General features: G+C 40.3%; 1 protein-coding gene across 5 annotated transcripts in view; it reads right to left on the bottom strand.

Annotated features, from left to right (window-relative positions):
- Nucleotides 1-20,958, bottom strand: part of ECT2L (epithelial cell transforming 2 like) — a 58,874-nt gene that overhangs the window by 36,168 nt on the left and 1,748 nt on the right. For all 5 annotated transcript variants that reach the window (XM_038393863.2, XM_038393858.2, XM_038393862.2 and 2 more), the window contains exons 2-13: nt 19,476-19,709; nt 17,330-17,442; nt 13,915-14,077; nt 12,410-12,662; nt 10,946-11,082; nt 9,085-9,212; nt 7,791-7,911; nt 6,269-6,437; nt 5,427-5,552; nt 3,894-3,986; nt 1,890-2,072; nt 67-170 (exon numbers count right to left, since the gene is read on the bottom strand). In XM_038393863.2, the coding sequence (XP_038249791.1) occupies nt 67-170; nt 1,890-2,072; nt 3,894-3,986; nt 5,427-5,552; nt 6,269-6,437; nt 7,791-7,911; nt 9,085-9,212; nt 10,946-11,082; nt 12,410-12,662; nt 13,915-14,077; nt 17,330-17,442; nt 19,476-19,667 (1,782 nt within the window). In that variant the 5' untranslated portion in view covers nt 19,668-19,709. The remainder of the gene's footprint in view (nt 1-66; nt 171-1,889; nt 2,073-3,893; nt 3,987-5,426; nt 5,553-6,268; nt 6,438-7,790; nt 7,912-9,084; nt 9,213-10,945; nt 11,083-12,409; nt 12,663-13,914; nt 14,078-17,329; nt 17,443-19,475; nt 19,710-20,958) is intronic.

Genomic DNA, 20,958 nt, shown 5'->3' with positions numbered 1-20,958 from the left:
AGAGATCTGCAAATAACCTTAAATACCACTTCATTTGACTATTAAAAACCTTGCAATTTTACTTACATAGCTTCTTTTTGACAGTTCAGCTAATCCATCAGTGAAAGTCTGGGCTGTTTCTCTATTGGTATGTACTTTAGCTCTGCTCATGGCATCAAACATAAACTGACCTGAAAATACAAGATCATTAATTGTAAGTTAGTCCTTTAAACAGATATGGTAAGCTTGCCTGATAGCCTGACTATTAACAATAGTCACTATATTCCAGTCAGGGAAATAGGCAACCGCACATACAGGCTAACATTTTGTTGGGCATTCAAACAAAAGGGAACTTGTCTACACTGGGGTTTTTAGCTACTAGTCTACCTACAGTGATGTAGCTGCACCAATGCCTTAGACACTGCAAAGATAAATCCGGTGTAGGCAAGGTCAAAGTGTGTGTCTGCTCTGAAAAAGCACTCTAGACAGGGCATTGCCAGGTCCCACAATTTTGTCTCAATCACACGATAGCAAATGTGCTCACTTTCTGGATTGAAAAATATATATTTTTTTTACCTGCCACTGCTAGCCCTGCAAACTCAGCCTGAGATCTGAGTCAAGCAGAGTAATTTCTTTGGCATTATGCCAGTATAGGGACATCTCAGACCTATGGCAGGAGGCCTACTGACAGCAATTCTGGGCTCCAGGGCAGAACAGTCAATGGGTTGCCGCTGCACATCGTGCAGGGCAGGCTGCAGCTGAGCCCTACGCTGCTGCTAGTCCAGCGTGGCGTCACCACATGGGTGCGGAGCTGGACCATATGCGGCAGCTGGTGCACACTTGCACAAGCTGGGCCCACGGTCCACCTGCCATTTGACTGTGCTGCACCTGCACTGGTTGGTGCCCAGCAAGCTGCTACCGGCTGCACTGCTGGTGCCCAGCGAGCTGTTGGGCATGCTCTTCTGGCATGGCCAGGGCTTCCACATGCCCGCCTGGCTGCCTTTGCTACTGCCAGTACCAACCCGCACACACCTAGGAGCCCTGTGGCCCATCTGGCCGATTTAAAAGCAATTGCCCCCTTTGCCCCCTACCTCCCTCCCCTTGTCAGCAGGCCTGTATTGCAGCTTTAAAGGATATTGTCTAAACACAGACATTGGGGTCAGAAAACAACTTTGAGAGAGGTTTCCTAGACCCATTTAACATAACCTTACCCTCTTCATCAAGTTTACTGCTTGATACTCTGAATGTAGAGTGTGCTGAAAGACATCCCTTTAGGAGAAAAGTAGGTTGCCCTATCAGTAATTGGAGTTCTTCCAATGTAACATCTACAGATCCTCACAATGCTCTTGTTTTTGAGCATTCATTCTGACAAGGCTTTTCTTGGGAATAGATAGTCTTGGTGTCATAGTACACATGCACTGATACAGAAGGGACCTAAGCTAGGTAAACTGTATGCAATGGTTTCTGGTCTGAGCATCTTAATGCAAGTTCACATGCCATATATTTGGGCAGTCATACTTATTACCAAATGACCTAGTTTGCTGAAGGATATAATACTTTATTAAAAACAACTGAATAACTTTTTTAGCACTCTTTGTTTTGATCATGCAGATAACTCTCCCATTCATTTGCACTTTTGTGTTAGCTGACACATGCATTGGAAGTATTCATTCTGTAGCAGGTTATTTTTAATACTTGTCATGTACAATGTGCATCACAGACACAGAAGACAATGTTTTCTCATCAAAATAGATACAGGAGAAAAGGGGAAAGGAAGAGACAAGTTCTAAAGTTGTGATGTTTCCATGAAAGTTTGTGGGGTGGGAGAGAGATTTCAAGTCTTTTTCTTACCCTTTTTGAGGGAGTACTTGTTTTATAAGTGTTTAAAAAGGAAAAACGACAAATCTTACCAATAATCCTGTCACTAATACTCTTCTTCAGCTCACTTAAATATGGTTGCATCTGCTTCCGAACAGATTTCAGTACCTCCTCCAGGAGTTCTGTCAGTCTGAGCCATATCTGTAGTTTTTCTTCAGTGAAGTAGGTGGAGGTGGGAGGTCCATCCTTCTGTTTTCCCAGCCATTCACTAAGGACTGATATTTTTATGATGGGTGTTAGGCAAAAACCTCACTGAAACTGGTAGATGTAACCATTGCTCTTCATTCAGCATATGTGTAAGAAATAATCAAGCTCCTTTATGGAACATTTAGCTGAAACAATAGAACCCACAACCCAAAATGCAGGCACCCAGCAAGGCTTGAGTAGAAGTTGAAACATGTAGTCTTAGGTGTTTCCCTGGAGACTGATTAGCAATGCAGGAGCTGGTGTATTGATTTGGTAGAGCTGTGTGTCTGCAGCAGAAACACACAGAGGGAATTAAGAAGCATGGATAGCATTAGACTGTGAACAAAATCTGAAGTATGAGTTTTTGAGTAGAGTACTGCCTGAGAGAGATTTGGAACGCTGACCAAAGAAACTATCTCCTGTTTGATTCCTACTGTGTTCAGGGAAACAGGACTTTGTACATTCTTAGTAAACAAACAGGACTGGATCAAAGAAATACCTGACTCCATCATCAATTTCTCCTTCCATCAGAAACAATATGCAAGTCCCAAAATGTTGGCTAACCACTCTGGTCAAAAAGTGGTTACAGTATTATGATAAATTAATTTTGTTTCCTGGTTTACTCTGCTGTAAATTTCAGATCGTTCTGGAGAATTCTGACTTTTATTAGTATGGCAATAAAATGTAATTGACACTAAAGTAGAGTTTGATGCCCTTTTAACAGGAGACTGACTGAGTTTCTGATACCATGATTATACCTATGGCTTTCCAGAACTACAAGTTGTTGGTAGTGGACTTTCTGATGCTGAATCAGAAGACTACACCAAGCATAGATTTTTAGTGATCTGTGACAGAATGTCAAACACATCCCCTTTTGAAAGCATAATGGATTTTGCAAATTCAGGTTTATTCAGGACCTGAAACCTCTGCTAATTACACTTTTTTCATGCATTGCATGGTCCATAGAACACAGGGACCTTGAAGCATCTGAATATAGATGTGGCTGTACCAGACAATCCTCTCTTCTCACCCATTCACTCTGCTCAATGTATACTTTGAGACACCTACCGTTTAACCCCTCTGTCCTTCGTTATGCTAACCTGACAGGCAGATAGTATTACATCAAATTGTACTTAGTTGTTCCTGAAATGGAATTTTTAAAATATGGCAGAATAGTGTAGCCAAAGTTATAAACCTATAGAATTATAGGTTAGAAAGGACCATAAGGATCATCTAACCCCATGCCAAGATGCAGGAGTTTTTGCATCTAAACCATCCAATACAGATGGCTCCTTTTGAAAACGTCCAGAGAAGGAGGTTCCACAATCTCTCCAGGCAGTCTGTTCCATTGTCCTATTGGTTTTACAATTAGGAAGTTTTTCCTGAGATTTAATCTAAATCCGCTATTCTGCAGTGTGAACCCATTGCGTCTTGAACCTCAGTGGCAAGAGAACACCTTTTCTCCATCTTTTTTATGGCAGCCTTTCAAGTATTTGAAGATCACTATCGTGTAAATCTGTGATTTGATTTTAGAGTATGACACTGGGTCTTCAGTAAATCATACTAGCCATCTAAAATTAATCAAATGCCAACATCTTTCCCCTATACACCTACTTCTACCCGTCATTTTCCAAAAGCAGGTTTAGAATAATTTTCTCTTGCTTTTATCTAATAATTCTTATTTTGCTTATGGGCAAAATAAGTCTTTATTTTTAAGTTGTAAACAAATCATTTTTCTCTTACTGGGGGAATGCTGACTCAATTTCTCCGAGCCACGTAAAATGTGGCCAAATACCAGATGTGCCACATATCTCCCTTTATAAATGTGTATAACAACTTTCCGTACTTACTGTGCTGATAAGATCCAGTTGCAATTCCTGTGGGGGTTCTGAAGAGCACACCAGTTAGCTGAGTCAACTGGGAAAGGACTTCCATCCCTGCCTCTGAAAAGATGCATTCTTTTTTCTAGTTCATAAAATTCTGTATTATTTACGTCACTAACATATCATAGCTGCTACAGTACATTAGCCAATTCTTTTTCTCCATGCTGCTACTATTCATCTGAAACCAAAAGAGATCTAAACTTTTTTTCAAGGCTAGATGAAAATTCATGTCTTTGTGAATCAACAGTACTTTTTATGCTTTTTATCATATTATGCTGAAAACTCTGCTATATCTACCAATGGCATGAAAGATGTCCTGTGTATCTTAACAAAATGACACTGTGAAGGAACAATCACATCTACTAACATGGACAAAAAACTAGAAAAGTTGTTGTTTTTGGCGTGAGATCCCTAATGAAGAAAAATAATTCCAGTTTTGTTCTAATGTCAATGAAGAAACGCACATTGTGAGACTGTGGGGTCCCTGAAAAGAATAGAGCTTTGAGGTGCATCTTATTCCTTCCAAGACAAGAAAAATAACAAAATAGGAGTGGATACTATTCTTTAGTTCTTGTAATGACCTGCCTTGATGCCAGCTAAGGGGGTGACCCTGCAAGGCTGAGCAAATGGCAGATTCTGGCGCTTGCTCAGCACTTGCAAGATCAACCTTTAATATCTCCCAAACAAACTGAGGTAATTGAAGAGAATGAGAGAAATAGAATATATCTGCCTCTTTACTAAGCTCAGCAGCTGTGTGAAACTATTCTGCTTTCTAATGGACTCTGTACCCTCATCATTTGTATTATCATAGCACCTATAAGTTCTAGTCCTAGTCCCCTTTGTGCTAGGTACTGTACAAACACAGAACAAAGAGACTCTCCCTGCCCCAGCCCCAAATAGAGCTGGTTGAAAGTGATTCTCTTCCCCCCACCTCATCCCGTGGAAAATTTTGACTTTTCTGCAAAGAGCAAAAACTTTCAGACAAAGTAAAAAAAAAAAAAAAAAAAAAAAAAAAAAAAAAAAAAAAAATCTATTCTGAAAAATGTGATTTGTGGAACCAAATTGTTCCAAATAGTTTGGTTTGACTTTAAACTGTCCCCCTCTCAGCCACCACTATGTCTAATGTGAGCTGTTTGGATGCCCTATGTCCCCCTTTTCCTCTGTAAGCCAGGCTTCTTGGCTGGACTATATGTCCTACGATGCATCACAGTCATTCTTCTGTGCATAACAGAAGCCTCATACGTGTAGGGGATCATGAGCGATGTTATCTAGCTCTGGGGGTTGGCCCACAGAGGAGAATGGGGACAAGAGGCACGCAAACTACAACTCCCACAAAACTATTCCAGTATTCAGATTTTTTTCAACAAAAAGTCAAAATTCTCCACAGAAAGAACCCAATTTTCTGCCAGCCTTAATTGCAACAAGCCCTACTCAGTAGTGAACACGTACGCAATGGAGTGGGAGATTCTCAGTCATGGCAGAAGTTCAAACAAAACTGACCTGATGCTGCCAGAGGAACAAAGATGTCCACATGACCACCTTCCTCTGGAGACATGACACAACCTAGCTTCTCCCAAAATTCTCTCACTTCAGGGCTCAGAATGTTCTCAATACTGATTCTGCAGCCTGAAAAACATTTAAATAAAAGTCAATTAAATAAGTAAAATGCCCATAAGGGTTTTCATTCTGCTCAAAATTCTTCCCTCCTGTACTCATACCATTACTTCACTTCCCATGACTTAGCGCAGTCTTCCCTCAAATCTCTTTTTTCAGGGCAATGTGCTAACTTTCAAACCTGAGCGATTTCTTGTCCTCCATTTCTTTAGTAACTTCTCTCTCTCTCCCTGTTCCCTCTTCTCTAAATTTATTTTCTCTCTACCATGTATTCTCTCTCTTCTGGTTATTACTTTTTTCTTTGCACCTCTGTGTTGACTTGTTTCTCTTTCTCTTCTTCCTTTTATCCCTTATTTAACCTCATGGTCAGACCTTTAGTTACTTTGGACTAGCATCATGTGTCTAATCTCCTTTTTTTATGACAGCAGAGATGGCTCTACCATGGCATCTCTTTTTGTCATATTTTCTCTGGCTTTTAACTAATTACCAAGCCCTTGATCCTACAAGCTTTTACATCCAGGCAGCCCCTGTTCCTGGGGTGAGTTCTATTGATTACAATGGAAGGTACAGAGGTCCACCAGCCAGAAACGCATTACAGTTGGATCAGTGACCAATTTGCTAGTTTGATTAACTTTTCATTTTCATGCTGTTTCTCCTTTTGGAATACCTAAGCATGATACGGCATTGACATGTTCCCAGTTAGTTTCTCTGCTTTTCTCTGCCCCTACCTTGAAGTAAATTGATCTCTCTGGAGTCTCCATCGCTAAAAATCCCTATACTCTTTGCTTTTCGGCCATCCAGAGCCTTTTCTATGTAAAAAAGGAGGCTTTCCAATGTCATTCCGCAATGTTCATACAACACAGGAATCACCCCAGGTTTGACGCTGTCCAGCACCATCTACAGAAATAAATCAGTTCATATCTTCAATAAATAAATCCTGCTTTTCTCAACCTGTAATTCCCTGAGAAAAATATCATTCTTAATTCAATATTCATTTGTAGGATGCATCACATTACACATTAGTAATTAATTGCACAGAGAAATTCTTTATTTAGCTTTGTCCTATAGCCCCATAATGCCAATGGATATGAGATGATCTCTCCAACAACCTTTATGAAAGGAAAATATCAGCGAGGCCACCCCTGCAATTTGTTGTGCATGAGCAGTCTGGCATGCCTTGCGAACCCCCAAGGAAGTTAATTGTGTTCTGTACAGATACAGCTGTCCATCCACACACCGTGATTTTTAGAATCAGGGCCATAATCTTTACCATGAAACAATAAAACACTGCTTGTGTGGTCAGCTTAGTTTCCTACTTATTTCCCACTGATGCTTTGCTGAAACTTAGATTTTATTCAACTTTTTAAATATACAGGATGGGCTGTTTTGGAGTGTGCATCCTGGACTTTTCTTTGATTAGCTATAACACTGAACATCTTCCACAAATTAGTACTTAAACCATATGATTTGGGTTTTTTTACTTCAAATCACATAGTGTCAGGGTATTAAAACCTGTGCAGCCCACACACATGCACAGACAGCATTTTTTTATTCAGTTTCCTATTAAACTCTGAATTTCTGCATTAGAGATTCATTTAGGCCCGTGGTGCTCAAACTTATCCAGTCACCCCTTGCCCCTTACCAGTAATGGAATCTGTCCATGCCCCTCCCCCAATTACTGAACAGTAAAGGTTTCTTCAGCACAGAGCTTGGGCTGAAGGCAGAGCTAGTGGCAGAAGGGGGGACGGATGAGGAGCTGAGGCTAGAGGCAGAGCTGGTATGGGCGCGGAGAGGGAATGAGGGCAGAGCTGGGCCTGGAGGCAGAGCAGAACTGGGGCTGAATGGGGTTGGAGGTGGGGCGGAGTGGGGCTGGAAGTGTGGCGCTTTCTCCCCGCTCCCTGTAGGGGGGCTAGCTGCAGCCCCACCACACAGACCCCCAGCATTTCTCCACACCCTTCCTATTGAGAACTACTGATTTAGACCCATAATATTACTTTACTGACATTTTAATCTTATGCTTTCCTTTGTTTTTCTTCCCTTTATGGTGCACTTTTGCTGAGACCCTAATCCTGTACATTTAATGGGACTACTCATGTGAGCAAAATATTTGCAGGACTGAGGCTATAGTAGACTCCAGGAAGGATGTTTTCTTTGCAGGGGAAGGGTGAACAGATTGCTGTCTCAGGTACATCCCCTGCTTTGGACTCCAAACTATTCAAAAAAGAGAGAAAACTTAGAAGAAATGCATACCTCATATGCAGGAATCCTGGATGATATCAAAACCAGATATGGCTCAAGTGGATATGCAAAATTGCTGTGTTTTTGGTAGACACACTGACAGTGTTTGTAATTGCTTCCAGTCACATTCTTTCTACAGAAGGAAAAGAAAAAACTCAGGCAGTATATCCTTTAAAGATTATCTTTCTTTTTTACTTTAATGCAGAAATAAACCATTATGGTATGTAAATACCTGTCTAAACCTCAGTTACAATAAATAGACACGCAGTGTTGTGTTTTGTAAATATATTTACAGCAACTTGTATTATTCTATTCCATGCCTCCTGAAGGCCACCACTTCTGTGAGACAATTAACCTTAATCACCTACTGCCTCTTGAGATCACTGAGTTCCAAATACCTCAGATCAGTCATTTGCACTCTTTTTTGTGTTTATTTTTACACTATGTCTTAGCAGTGCTGGTGATAGGGAAAATACTCCTCAGTGCCCTCATTTTCTCTGTGGTGAAAAGATTTTAAATTTACAATCTCAATACACATAAAGAACAAATTAATTTGTTCTTTGTAAGTCCACAAAAGAAAATGAATTTTTAGGATCTTCTCCCTAAGTAGTTTAGCCAATGAAAAGTACAACTCTAGGCTTCAAAGTTTTGTCATTAGTCCACTATCCAGGCTTAGCATGAAATGGCTCTACAAGGTTCCCATTTTATGGCTGGACCAGTAACAGGGTTGAGGGTGGTATGCTGCATTATGGGAGAGCCTCTCTAGTCTCTTGTTCCCCATATCTTTGAACTTCAGGGTGGTGGTTTAAGACCAGATCAGCTGATGGTTGCTCCAGAACGGTTGCTTCAGGCCAATCTGTGCCCAAGAATCTAGAGTGGGAATCTAGTATTTCTGGTCACACCCTCACACAGAACACCACCAAGTTTTTACCCAACCTCAAGTTTCAGTTCCCTCCCCAGGATTACGGCCAAGTGGTGTCAGTTAAATGGAGGACTTTGCATGGGCCAGACCTATTGTCTGCAAGCCAGCTCATGGACTTGCTCCTCCCAGTCCAGAGGAAGAGCAGCACAGCTTTAAGAGAGGGAACCTATGTGGTAATTATTTAGAACTAATGGACAAAGTTGAGCTCCATCAAGGTGTTTGTGTGTTAAAAGCCACCTGATGTGAGCACAAAGATCTGCAGTTTTGTGTGCTGTTTCCTACAATGTATTCTGTCACCCTTATTAATTACTGCATTTTGGGTACCATTTTCTATGTGGTTTGGGGATTGTGGCCAGCATTTTGAAAATCTTGAGTCCTGCTTACCTCTTGGGCAAAGTTTTTAAGGAGGCCAAAACAAGCTGTTTCTCTACTGCTAGATTAAAGTTTGCTACGGGTTTCGTTTCTTCAGAAAGCAGCATTGAAAGGGTATGATTCGAAAGAGCACTCTTTTCCTGAAAGCATTTAAACAAAAATACTGAGAGTAATATGTAAGATGCAGTGTAATAACATATGGTTCAGTGATTACATAATGCAACAGTTAAGAAATGCTGTCTTGCATCTACCAGTAAAAAAAAAACTTAAACTTATTTTACCAATGATAGTACATTATTATTGACAGACACAAAGTAAGATGTATTTAACTAAGTTCCTCAGAAGAACAATACTTGAGACTACAACTCTAACAGTGGCTCAGACATAATCTTCTAAATTGTGTAATATGGAAACAAACTAAGGCACTGATCCTATACAGAGCTTCACAAGGATGAGGGGGTTCATCAGTATTTATAGTGGAGGGTGAGAAGAAGATTGTCCAGTAGCATATTTCTTGGGCTCACATACCAGCTACATCTAAACACTTTTACTTTCTGTGCTGCCAATGCCTCACTTTGAACCTTAGCATGTATATTTCAAGGCACAAAGAAATGTTAATTGTACTCAACTGCTTTACAAGTTGGGTTACAGACTGAATCTAGCTGTAATCAGAGTACAGTTTAGTCAAGTATGAAATTAACTATATTAAGAATAAGTCTGTATGTTTGTCACTTCTGATTTCCATGGCAAAGATCATGACCTTTAGGGGATTCTAATTTTTTTTAAATAGTTGTTTTACAAGTCTCTTCCTTCAATTTTAACAGTTCTTTTTGATGTGTTTTTGTGTGTGTTTTGAAGTCTTAATGCATTTTAAAATAACTGATGGCTATAAATGCTTTTTCCAGTAGAAAATAAGCTTACTAGGAAGTAAAGTGCCATGTGCCATGACTTTTCAGACTTTTTACCGACACCCAATCAATCTTATTTATGAGATAAGAGACACACAGTAGACACAAAAATCAGTCCTGCAAAGACATAAAGATATGAGTAACTGACTTGAGCTTGCACTACTGGGCTGAAAATAGTAGTGTAGGAGTGCCTGCTAAGGCTGGAGCCTAGGCTCTGAGTCCCAGGGAGGGGGAGGGTCTCAGAGGCTGGGATCCAGCCTTAGCAGGAACTTCTACGCTGCTTTTTTTAGCCTCGTAGCAAAAATCCTGTGAGCCTGAGTCCGGTGACTTGTGCTCTAAAACTTGTACCATGGGGTTGTTGTTTTTTGTAGTGTAGATGTACCCTCAGTTGCTCATGAGCCTAAGTCTTTGCTGGAGTGGCTCCCTCGCATCAGTCTCCTAGTTGATCAGCCGCTTACACTTGCCAGTATTTACTATAACAAAGCCTGCCACATATTGTCACTGTGCACCATTCTGAACTAATAATTATACAAGTATAACAGGATCTCTATGCTTTATCATATATATTTCAGACAAAAATATTGTACGCATATTACTTAGGGTCATGCTGTCCCAGCCTTACTCATGGTACACAGTATCTTACGCCACAAAGTTCTCGTTGGAGGTCAAAAGGCAGTAAGCAGTGAGTAGGGCACTTCTCAGCATGACTAAGGGTGGCAGAATCAGGTCCACAATAAACTGTGAACGATAGTCTGTGCTGACTTCAGTGGGGTTACATGAAGCATAAATCAATTAAGAGTTTTAATTGCTTTTAATTAAGTGGAATGTATTTCAAGTAGTTCTGATTTAAATAGGATCTATGTGTTAGCACCGCCAACCAATCTCAGGATTCAGCACTTAATGCTTGCACAAAAAAAGAACAATTTGCAAAGGATAAAATGCAAGTAGATTTTGGGGGAAATTACCCTAATTAGTTGCAAAGCTGCCTGTAGTCTAGCCCGATCCTGGATCATCTGTGCCTGACTTGGCTGTAATCGCGATTTTAAAAATCTTGAGTTCCAAGTACCACTCATCCAAGGCAGTTGAGCTTTGAATAACTCCTCTGAAAAACAAGCATCACCAGACCCTGCTGTTTAATCCCATATATTTCCACTGCTGGGTAAGTACACACTAACAGGAGAAACAATGCAGTAACTAGGGAAATAATCCATATGAAAATTAGCATGTTAGTTTCACAGGGCAGTCTTTAGATTTTATCTAAACTGAACATCCTGCCTGAAAAGTCCTCCTCATTTTTGGCTAGGAATTGGTCATTCTACTAAAATGAAGTTGTCTTATATTAATACCTGAAATGAAAGTAGTGTTGACAACCTGAATAGTTCAAAAAAATAATGAGTTCAGTTTAAAAAAATCATAAGAATGTTTTAACAGCCATGAGATTAAAAACATGGGGACTGTTTTCACTTGCCTTCTGTTTTTTGAGGACTTGGGATTCATATTTTCAAGTTTTTCTCTCTAACCGGAAAGACTAGAAGCCTACTGTTTAAAAAAGGAAAACTGAGATTCTCACATAATCACATGACTCCAGGTGCTGCGGTTTAGGAAAAATGCCAAATATGAGACTTGAGAGAAAACTTGGGGATTTGACATCACTTAAGGTGTGCTCTCCATGAAAACTATATGAATAGTGATATCCTTTCAAATGAATATTAATGAAGGGGGGGGAGAACCATGTTGCCTGAAAAAAAAATCACAATCTATATCTAATATAAAATACACTGATTATTAGACTTGTGGATATAAATCTCAATACGCTGAGCACTGTTTAATAAAAGTCTGATATATCATAGAATTCCAGGAAAATATTTCTTTTAGTCTTAGGTTTTATTTAAATAATTTTTTACAAAACCTACATTTTGACCTAAACTTGACCAAGGATTCCTTTAATGTGTTGACTGTAGTTGTAGATATAATTAAAATTTCTACAGGACATCCTGGTATTGGGTCTTTTCCTTTCAAATCTTTGTTTTCCTAAATTGGAAAGCAATTTGTGCCAGACTGGAAAGAAATTAAGTCAGCAACCACACACTGACAGTTTGAGGTTTCTATTATTTCCACAGTTGAGATGTACTACAAACCCCACTGGACACTATTAAGCTTGAATATTTTTATCCCTTTCCTACAGGCATATCAAATATGACTAAACAACCATACAGAAGAAACAAAATCTATTATATTTACCATTTTCAACTCTTACTCTTTTGATATTAAAAATTTAATTTTAAAAAAATCTGCGCAGATAAGTTTTCCTAAGAAAAGGTCTTTGACTGCTTTAATACTTTAGGCTGCTTTATCACTTTCAGAAGACAGTGTTTGTTATTTTAACATTAATCTCACAAGAAAGAGGTCGTTATTTTAATACCACTGACTTTTATGTAACGCTAATCTCTCCCGAATAATTTTTCGTAGCCATTTTTCTCTTAGCCTTTCTTCCTGCTCCTCATTTTCAGCTTTTGCTTCATTGAGGGTCCCATAGATTTCAGTGGCTTCTCTTGGGGTTAAGTAATCTAAGTTGGTTGCACACGCAATATAATGTCGCTTCCAAGCACTATATTCGTTGTCTGCTGGAGTGTAGGGCAGGAACCATCCAAACTTAACACATTTTGGCACCCACAAACAGTCCTTAAGACAAGAAGGAGGTAAAAGAGAGACAGTAAGATGCGATTGAGGACCAAAAGCTTTCTATTTAATCTTGGGGTTTCATACTGCCACTGATCACAGTAGTATCTGAGTATAAATCAAACATGGCACCTCCATAAATATGTTAGAGAGATTTTTTTTTTTATGAAGTGCCTAGTGCTTTTACAGAACAAATAAAAATACATGATCCCTCTGTCTCAAAGAGCTTGCTGCGACTTTTTCTTATATGGAGAGGCTGGCACTGTTCCTGAGGATGAATAATCAGATAATGTCAATGAATTCAAGTGAGAGGGGTGCATTTGTTTTTGTTCTTTTTTTTTTTTTTTAAAGGGATAGCGGAGGGATGCTTCATTTTAAAATTCTTCGTTATTTGGAAATCTGCAAATAAAGGCATTTTCTTGTCCCTTTGATTGTCATATTTGGCCTAAGAAGACTGGGGAAGAGAAAGAGTAGGCTAATTGTTATACCACTGTGAGCAGCTTCTGAAGATCAATATTTTTTATTTTAATTTCTATAAATAGCATTGCTATACACTATGTATTTAGACAGATCATAACAAACAGTAGCATTGTGGATATTCCAAAATGCTAAGCCCTGGCATTATCAGTATCCATATGGTCCACCGCAATCTCTATAAATTAGAGTTTTGGATACCCAGCTAACTACATAGCTCTAAATTATGTATTTTGTTCTGTTGCTTGATGTGTGCATTTAAAGACCAAAGCCAAAGCAGGGTTAAGTATAGAAGCAAAGCAGCAGAATGAAATGTAGAATGAGAATTAGCTTCTGACAAGAGACAATATAAATTCCTTTATGTGTAATATACTTTTAGTGATTGAGATGTTCTTGCTAGGGTTGGATGAAGCTGGTTCCAACAATGTAATCTGTTATAGTGAATTAAATAAAGCAAAGTTTGAAAGGTTATTTTGTCAAGTGCATGAAAGAGTTGAAAATTCTGGTACAGAAGATCTTTCCAATTATTATTAAGTGTGCTAGACAGATACATGAAATGCTTCAGAAAATTGAGCATTTACCTGAGTGCTATACAGGATACAAAATTGCTTTGGCAAATTATGTTGTTTACAACATGCTGTTCCAGATTTCCCATTTCATGTATGTAGTGTGCCTTAAAAGTGCTATAAATGTCCAGTTACAGGTCCTATTCCTATCAACATCAATAAGAAAATTCTTCTTGATTGCCATGGGAGTGGAACCAGGCCTACAATGAACACACCTGTTCAGTTATAAACTTCCAGTGCCAGTTGACTTGGGCAGCTGCACACAGCTCCCTGGGGCTGAGAAAGGAGAAGATGTACAGAGATATGAAACGTGGCAGCACTTTGGTGAAATCCACTTTAGTCACTGGAATCCTCTCTGCAAACCAGTTTTGGGTAAACCTGTGAAGAGACAGATATTCACCACAGTTAAATCCTGTTGAGATTCTATTCTGTCATCCAGCTGGTCTTCCTTTCAGAAAAACTGAGATTTCTTTAAAGAATATTGTCAGGAGTGAAGTGATTCCTATGAGGGCATAATTTGCAAAGTGCTTTGGGACCCATTGGGAAGGGATTAAAGATGTATTTAAGTCAATTACTTGGCCATTTCTCTATTGATAGTGTCGCAACTCAGTGACATAATGCAACATTTTGAGGGCAAATCTAGACTTTATATAAAGAGGAGCATTGCATTGTTGTAACTAGTGAACTGTATGTCTTGCAAACCAAACAAAACTATGCCAAGAGTGTGGTCATTTCATCAGAAACACTTATGTTTATATCACTGGCCCCTATATCACTAGATTGGTTTTACTGCTCTCCAGAAGACTGGAAAGAGTTGAACCTTTGTATTTTTAGTAGCCATTTTCTATTATTAGTAATCTAGTAGGTCAGGAGTTTGAGAGATGACTCTTGTCAATAAAGAAACTATTAGATAATTTGCCTATGATCCTGGGCCTGTATGAAGAACACTCACACACTCTATATGACAGGTTTCAGAGTAGCACAAATCAGACGTCAAGCATTATAACATTCAAAAACCAGTTGGAGAACACTTCAATCTCTCTGGTCACTCGATTACAGACCTAAGAGTGGCTATCCTTCAACAAAAAAGCTTCAAAAACAGACTCCAATGAGAGACTGCTGAATTGGAATTAATTTGCAAACTGGATACAATTAACTTAGGCTTGAATAGAGACTGGGAATGGATGAGTCATTACACAAAGTAAAACTATTTCCCCATATTATTTCTCCCCCCCCCACCCCACCCCCCACTGTTCCTCAGATATTCTTTTTAACTGCTGGAAATAGCCTACCTTGCTTGTCACCATGAAAGGTTTTCCTCCTTTCCTCCCCCTGCTGCTGGTGATGGCTTATCTTAAGTGATCACTCTCCTTACAGTGTGTATAATAAACCCATTGTTTCATGTTCTCTGTGTGTGTATATCAATCTCCCCTCTGTTTTTTCCACCAAATGCATCTGATGAAGTGAGCTGTAGCTCACGAAAGCTTATGCTCTAATAAATTTGTTCGTCTCTAAGGTGCCACAAGTACTCCTTTTCTTTTTACACTGTATATGATTTTATAAAAATATGCTAATGAGTGTGAATATAATGTTACTGGAATCTGCTTCATGCAAAAGGTCTCTTGTAAGGTATCATTACAAAGCTTATAATCTACTGAGTGCGATACATTTATACAAATAGGATGATCACTCTTGTATCTGAAACTAGAAATATAAAATATAACTCTGAGGGCCTATTGTAATTATGCAAAGTATGGGCCATTAATGGTGGTTTGGAATCTTGATGGCTTCCATTAACCGGGACAATTGTCTGTAGATGGCTCCGTTTACTTGTAAGTCTTCCCGTATACCTGTGTGCTGGCAAGTGGGTAATGAAGTCTTACAGTGACATGTGATCATGTCATCTGAACTGGACTCCATCTTTAAGCTGGTGCTTTTCCATTGAGAAGGAAGGGGTGGGAACCCAGAGATGGACAAAGGATTCCCGCCTTATGCAAAAGATATATAAATGGGTGGAAGAGAACAAACGAAGGAAGCCATCATGAGAAATCCCCTAGCTACCACCTGAGCTGGAACAAGGGCTGTACCAGGGGAAAGGACTGTGCCCAGACTAGGAAGGTGTCCAGTCTGTGAAAGAAACGTATTGAAACATCTCGGAGGGTGAGATTTTATCTGTATTCAGTTTTATTACTGTATTAGACTTAAATTTGCATGTTTTATTTTATTTTCCTTGGTAATTCACTTTGTTCTGTCTGTTACTACTTGGAACCACTTAAATCCTACTTTCGGTATTTAATAAAATCACTTTTTAACTTATTAATTAACCCAGAGTATGTACTAATACCTGGGAGGCGGGACAAACAGCTATACATATCTCTCTGTCATTATAGAGGGCGAACAATTTATGAGTATACAGGGTAAAACTGATTTATTTGGGGTTTGGACCCCATTGGGAGCTGGGCATCTGAGTGTTAAAGACAGGTACACTTCTGTAAGCTGCTTTCCGTTAAACCTACAGCTGTTAGGGGACATGGTTCAGACCTGGATCTGAGTTTGCAGCAGGCTAGCGGGTCTGGCTCAAACCAGGCAGGGCACTGAAGTCCTAAGCTGACAGGGCAGGAAAGCAGGGGCAGAAGTAGTCTTGGCACATCAGGTGGCAATCCCCAGGGGGCTTCTGTGATCCAATGCGTCACAAACATATAAATCAATCCAGATGTTTGGATGGGAAAGGATCAAGACATCCAGGGAAAGAGTGAAAGATCTCTCTTATTTTTAATAATCACAAGTGGCCAGGAAACAACTCTGTAAACCCTTACCCACAAACAGACCAATAGAATTCAGTGTATAAGGGATATCATGATTAGGTCCTGAGTTTATAAGAGCTGACTAAAACCTGGTCCTGTGAGGTACAGAGCTCCCTCTGCTCCCATTAGGAGCCAGTGGGAACTCTTTGTGTTCAGTACCTTGCAAAGCTGAATCTTTGGGATCTTATTATGCAATATATAACATGGAGCAGGCTGTTGTGCCCACCTGGAACCACACTGACTCCAGTTAGTCTCTGCACAAGCAAAGCAGTCTGCCCACCCACCTCTAAACTGCAACATTCAGGTTCTAAATTGTGAGCTCTTTGGAAAAGGAACCTTGTCTGCTCTATGTTCTGCACAGCATTGATCATGTGGACAGTGCTCACCTAATAGTATATAATACTAGATGGAAAGGCTATAGAGATTTTTTTTTCTTATTTCCCTATTGATGCAATGAAAAGGGGAAAAGATGGAGAACCTGGAACCTCAGGCCTGCACTAGACAAATATCTACACTCTCTCAATTTTGATACAATGTTAATTTTTAGGTCTTATGAATCTGACAGTGTCCTTTTTAAACCAAACTGACAGGGCCCTCATTAAAAAGATAGATAAAATTTTAGGTCCCAAGCAGATCCATCTGGGTGACACCTGCACTAGTGTTAAACCCTCAAGGACTTCACCAGGATACCGCAAGGTTACAGGGATCCCCCTGAGCAAATCTCATTACAGAATTGGTTTGCTGTGTGTCTTATGTAACATCCATATTCATACATACCTGCTTGTTTGGAAAGACAACACTCAGCTAGTCCTTGTATCAAACTTACTTCAGTTGTGATTTACTGCATCTCATCAACATTGTGTGGAGAAATTGTTTGCGCTGCTTGTCTGTCCACAGATCAAACCAATGGCTTATGAGACTAATTCTTTCCTCAAAGAGCTGAAAGGAAACAGAGTATTTCCGTATCTCATTCAGTATGTTATGCAGACCTGTACAAGTCTGATGCACGTATAATGATGCTTAGGGAGGCAGTGTGACCCTAGTAGATAGAAATTAAACTGGACAGGGGTGCTGACAGCCATTGAACCAAACTGTAACCCTGTATATGATGGAAAACACTTCAAGCCAGGGGGTGCTGAGCACCCCCCAGACCCATAGTTCAAGCACCTATGCATTGGAGGCTTGTCTGTATGACAAGTCACGGGAAGGCAAGCCACAGTATGAATCTACAGCATACTAGCTTGCACCACAGTCATGTCCCGCACAGACACTGTAACAAGAGATTTTGCTTTTAGCTGTTTTGAAAAACCTTGCAGCACTTAGATAGAGACCAGCAGAGAAAAACTGAAAAAGGGGTTTAAATATTGTAAAAATTTCACCTCTTCCCCATTGATATAATTAAGGTGGCAATAGCATCAGGACACTTTGACTTGCATAAAACAGTAGTTAGCTTTAAGATTAAGGCTTTAGATAAATAGTAATTAGTGATCATTTAAAGTTAGAAATCCAAAATGGCGGATGCAATATTTCTCTATGAAAGATGCAGGGTTAGGGTATGGTTCCAGCAACTAATAGGGAATGACTCAGCATTTCTCCCAAGACCTCAAGAGGAGGAGCTTTACCCAAGGTGGTATCAGAGGGAGGAGCTTAGCTATCTAAAAATAAGTGTGACATAATGGAGGAGCTAGAAAAAATAGCAATTATGCTAATTTCTGGAAGCTGAAATTCTGGAAGCTGGTTGGCTGAGCCAGGCTAATAAATAATGTTAATGATCAGATCTTGAGAGAGAAACCAGCGAGCAGGCTGAGTGTGGTGGGTTTGAGGCTTTGTGGAAGAACAGAAGCTGCCCGGGAAAAAGAACAGAAAAGTGGCCACCTGGAAAAGTAGCAGAAGCAGAACTCTAAAGGTCACCACGGCAATGGCTTTCATAGCAGCGCAATTAGCAGTCCCTGCCAGCAGCAACAGCCAGCAGCAACTTCTCCTACGCCCGCAGCCTGAAGCAGTAGCAGCAGTTAGGAAAATTGTGGCCTTGACAATCACCATTCTTAACATCATTACGGACAGATCAGAAGGATCATTAAGACGAAACAGAGGGAACTTTTGTTCTCCTTGGCCTTGGGTTCTCTGGGAATGACACTCTCCCTTAGTTCAAAACCCCTGTACAAGAGGGAGATCAAACCAAGCTGTTCTCAGAGGATAGAGTCCACTTCCTCTCACTCTATCTACTCCAATTGCTACTTAGCAAGGTCTTTTTATTGTTTTACACTTTCCTCTGCAGGTAAAATGAGCAATTTCTGAGTATATCAGCCTAGTGCCAGGCCACAGCAATGCCTCTTGGATGAGGTCTTTGGGGAATATAGTCCCATTTAGTTAAGAGCAGCATCAGATTTGATTAAAGGAAAAAGAAAATTTGTTAAAAAAAAAAACACTGAAACAATGTATAAATCTGTAATTTAAAAAAATTAGACGTGTAATGCCATTGTACCTGACTACTGTTATAGAGCCGATCATATGCTTGCTATTGGCCACAGTGCTTATTGCTATGAATAGTCCTTGGTCTTCACAGGCGTAATTCCTGTCAGACATCATGGCAGTAAATACTTTGCCTCAAGGCAGCAGTTTATTGTCGTTTTATTTATTGTATTGTAGTAGCTCCTAGAAGCCATGGCCCCACTGTGTCAGTAACAGTACAGAGATATAACAGACAGTCCATTTCTGTTAAATCACCAAAGAAAATTAAGATGCAGCAGTTAAAAGACAAGGAGATGTTGATGTAATATTTTTAAAATGTGAGGTAGGTTTCTGATCTAATTTACATGAACATACATCAGTGCATATTTTGTAAGATGTTTCCTTGTCATTGCATGTGCAAGTGCGGATTGGGGGGTGTTTCAAGATATGGGGCAATGTGCACCAATGCATTTCATGATAGTTGAGCCTATGAAAATGACTTCTACCAGACTGTAACTTACCTGCTTGTTGAATGATTTGTTTGTGATAGGTGTCCAAGTGCTGAACCTTGTGTTCAAGCTCCCAGTGGTCTGGATTTTACTGGAAGACACTTTGCTGGACTTCACTGTGTTTTCTGCAAGGAGTTCTAAACTCTCTAGTTGCCATTGTTTAACAGTGTGGGGACTTGGTGTTAAATAAGCTGTGGTCATCATTGCGGCAATGATACTTGATTACACCAGCTGTGTTAGAGCCACCTAGAAATTCAGTGAATTAAAGAGATGTATGAAGTGATCTAATTAATTCTTAGTAGAGATGGGTGCAAACTGTAGAATTCAAACTTGGATTCAGATCTGAAACCCACTCCCAACTCCCCCTATGCTCAGTGGGGTATTTAGATCCAGAAGCCTGATTCCAGGCCCATTTTATATATAGTTTGTGTCTTAAAAATACCTTGCTGTCAATCTTATATCTTGCAATCTTACCTATGTTTACATGAGGCAGCTGAGTAAAGGCCATCAGTGTGTACATAAGCAGGCCCAATGCTTGAGCTGTGATTTAATCAGATCGCATAACTGAGATTGGGACTGGTCAGTAAGAACCTAGATGGGAGACTTCCCAAGCTACCAAAGGAAGTTCTGTTGCCTCAATAGGTGGCAATCTGCCCTCTGTCATATGAACCAATGACTACACCACAACTAAAGGGGGGCAGAATTTGTCTGGGCTTACCCAAAGAAGGGAAGCTCTGCTTTGTGGTTGGCAGGGGGGAGAGGAAGAAGGTCAGAAACTGCTGTAAAAGGTGCTCGGTGGTCAGCTTTGCAGCAATGACTCCCCCCCGCCCCGTCCCTCCCAACCAGGAATGTGCATAAAGGTACGAAAGCTGGATGGGGCAAGTCTCTATGTCCAAGCAGCGAGGAAGCGAGCATCCACCCTCCCTCCCCTAGTGGAGGCGAATGGCAGGCTGGGTTAGGACCCGCTGTGGGTATTATGCTAGTTGCTCCTTTTAAAGGGGGGCTGGGAAGGAATTTTTCCCGCACCACCAGATTTGGCTTCGGTGGAGTGAGGTTTTTTTCACCTTCCTCACAGCAGGTGTGAGGGATGGACCTTTTCTGGTGAATAGAAAAGGTGGTAGGCCATATGTCGCAACTTATTTTGTAAAATTGGGCAGATGTTCAGTGACCAGATAGATGGCCTGGTAAACGACTTAAAAGGAGGTACTGGATAAAGGAACATAACGGGAGAAGGGGTTGAGGGACTCCTATGATTGGTACGGCAGGGAGCCAACACCACCCCCCTCACCCTCCCATTCTTATAGCCCTCCTTAACTCTCTTACGAGGCTGGTGGATGGTAAGGGCTAAGCCATGGGTTGGCTGGGGAACCTGGATGGAAACAAAGAGGGGGGCTGGTGGAAGCCACGGAAAATTGATTTGAATAAGCATGGATTTGCCTGCACTGTACACTTTATCTGTCGCGTAGTCCCAGACATCTATATAATAAAGTTGCGG

The sequence above is a fragment of the Dermochelys coriacea genome, chromosome 3 (assembly GCF_009764565.3).
Source record: "Dermochelys coriacea isolate rDerCor1 chromosome 3, rDerCor1.pri.v4, whole genome shotgun sequence".
NCBI lineage: Eukaryota > Metazoa > Chordata > Testudines > Dermochelyidae > Dermochelys > Dermochelys coriacea.
The sequence above is the reverse complement of the archived record's forward strand: the minus strand, read 5'-3'. Positions and strand labels throughout refer to the sequence as shown.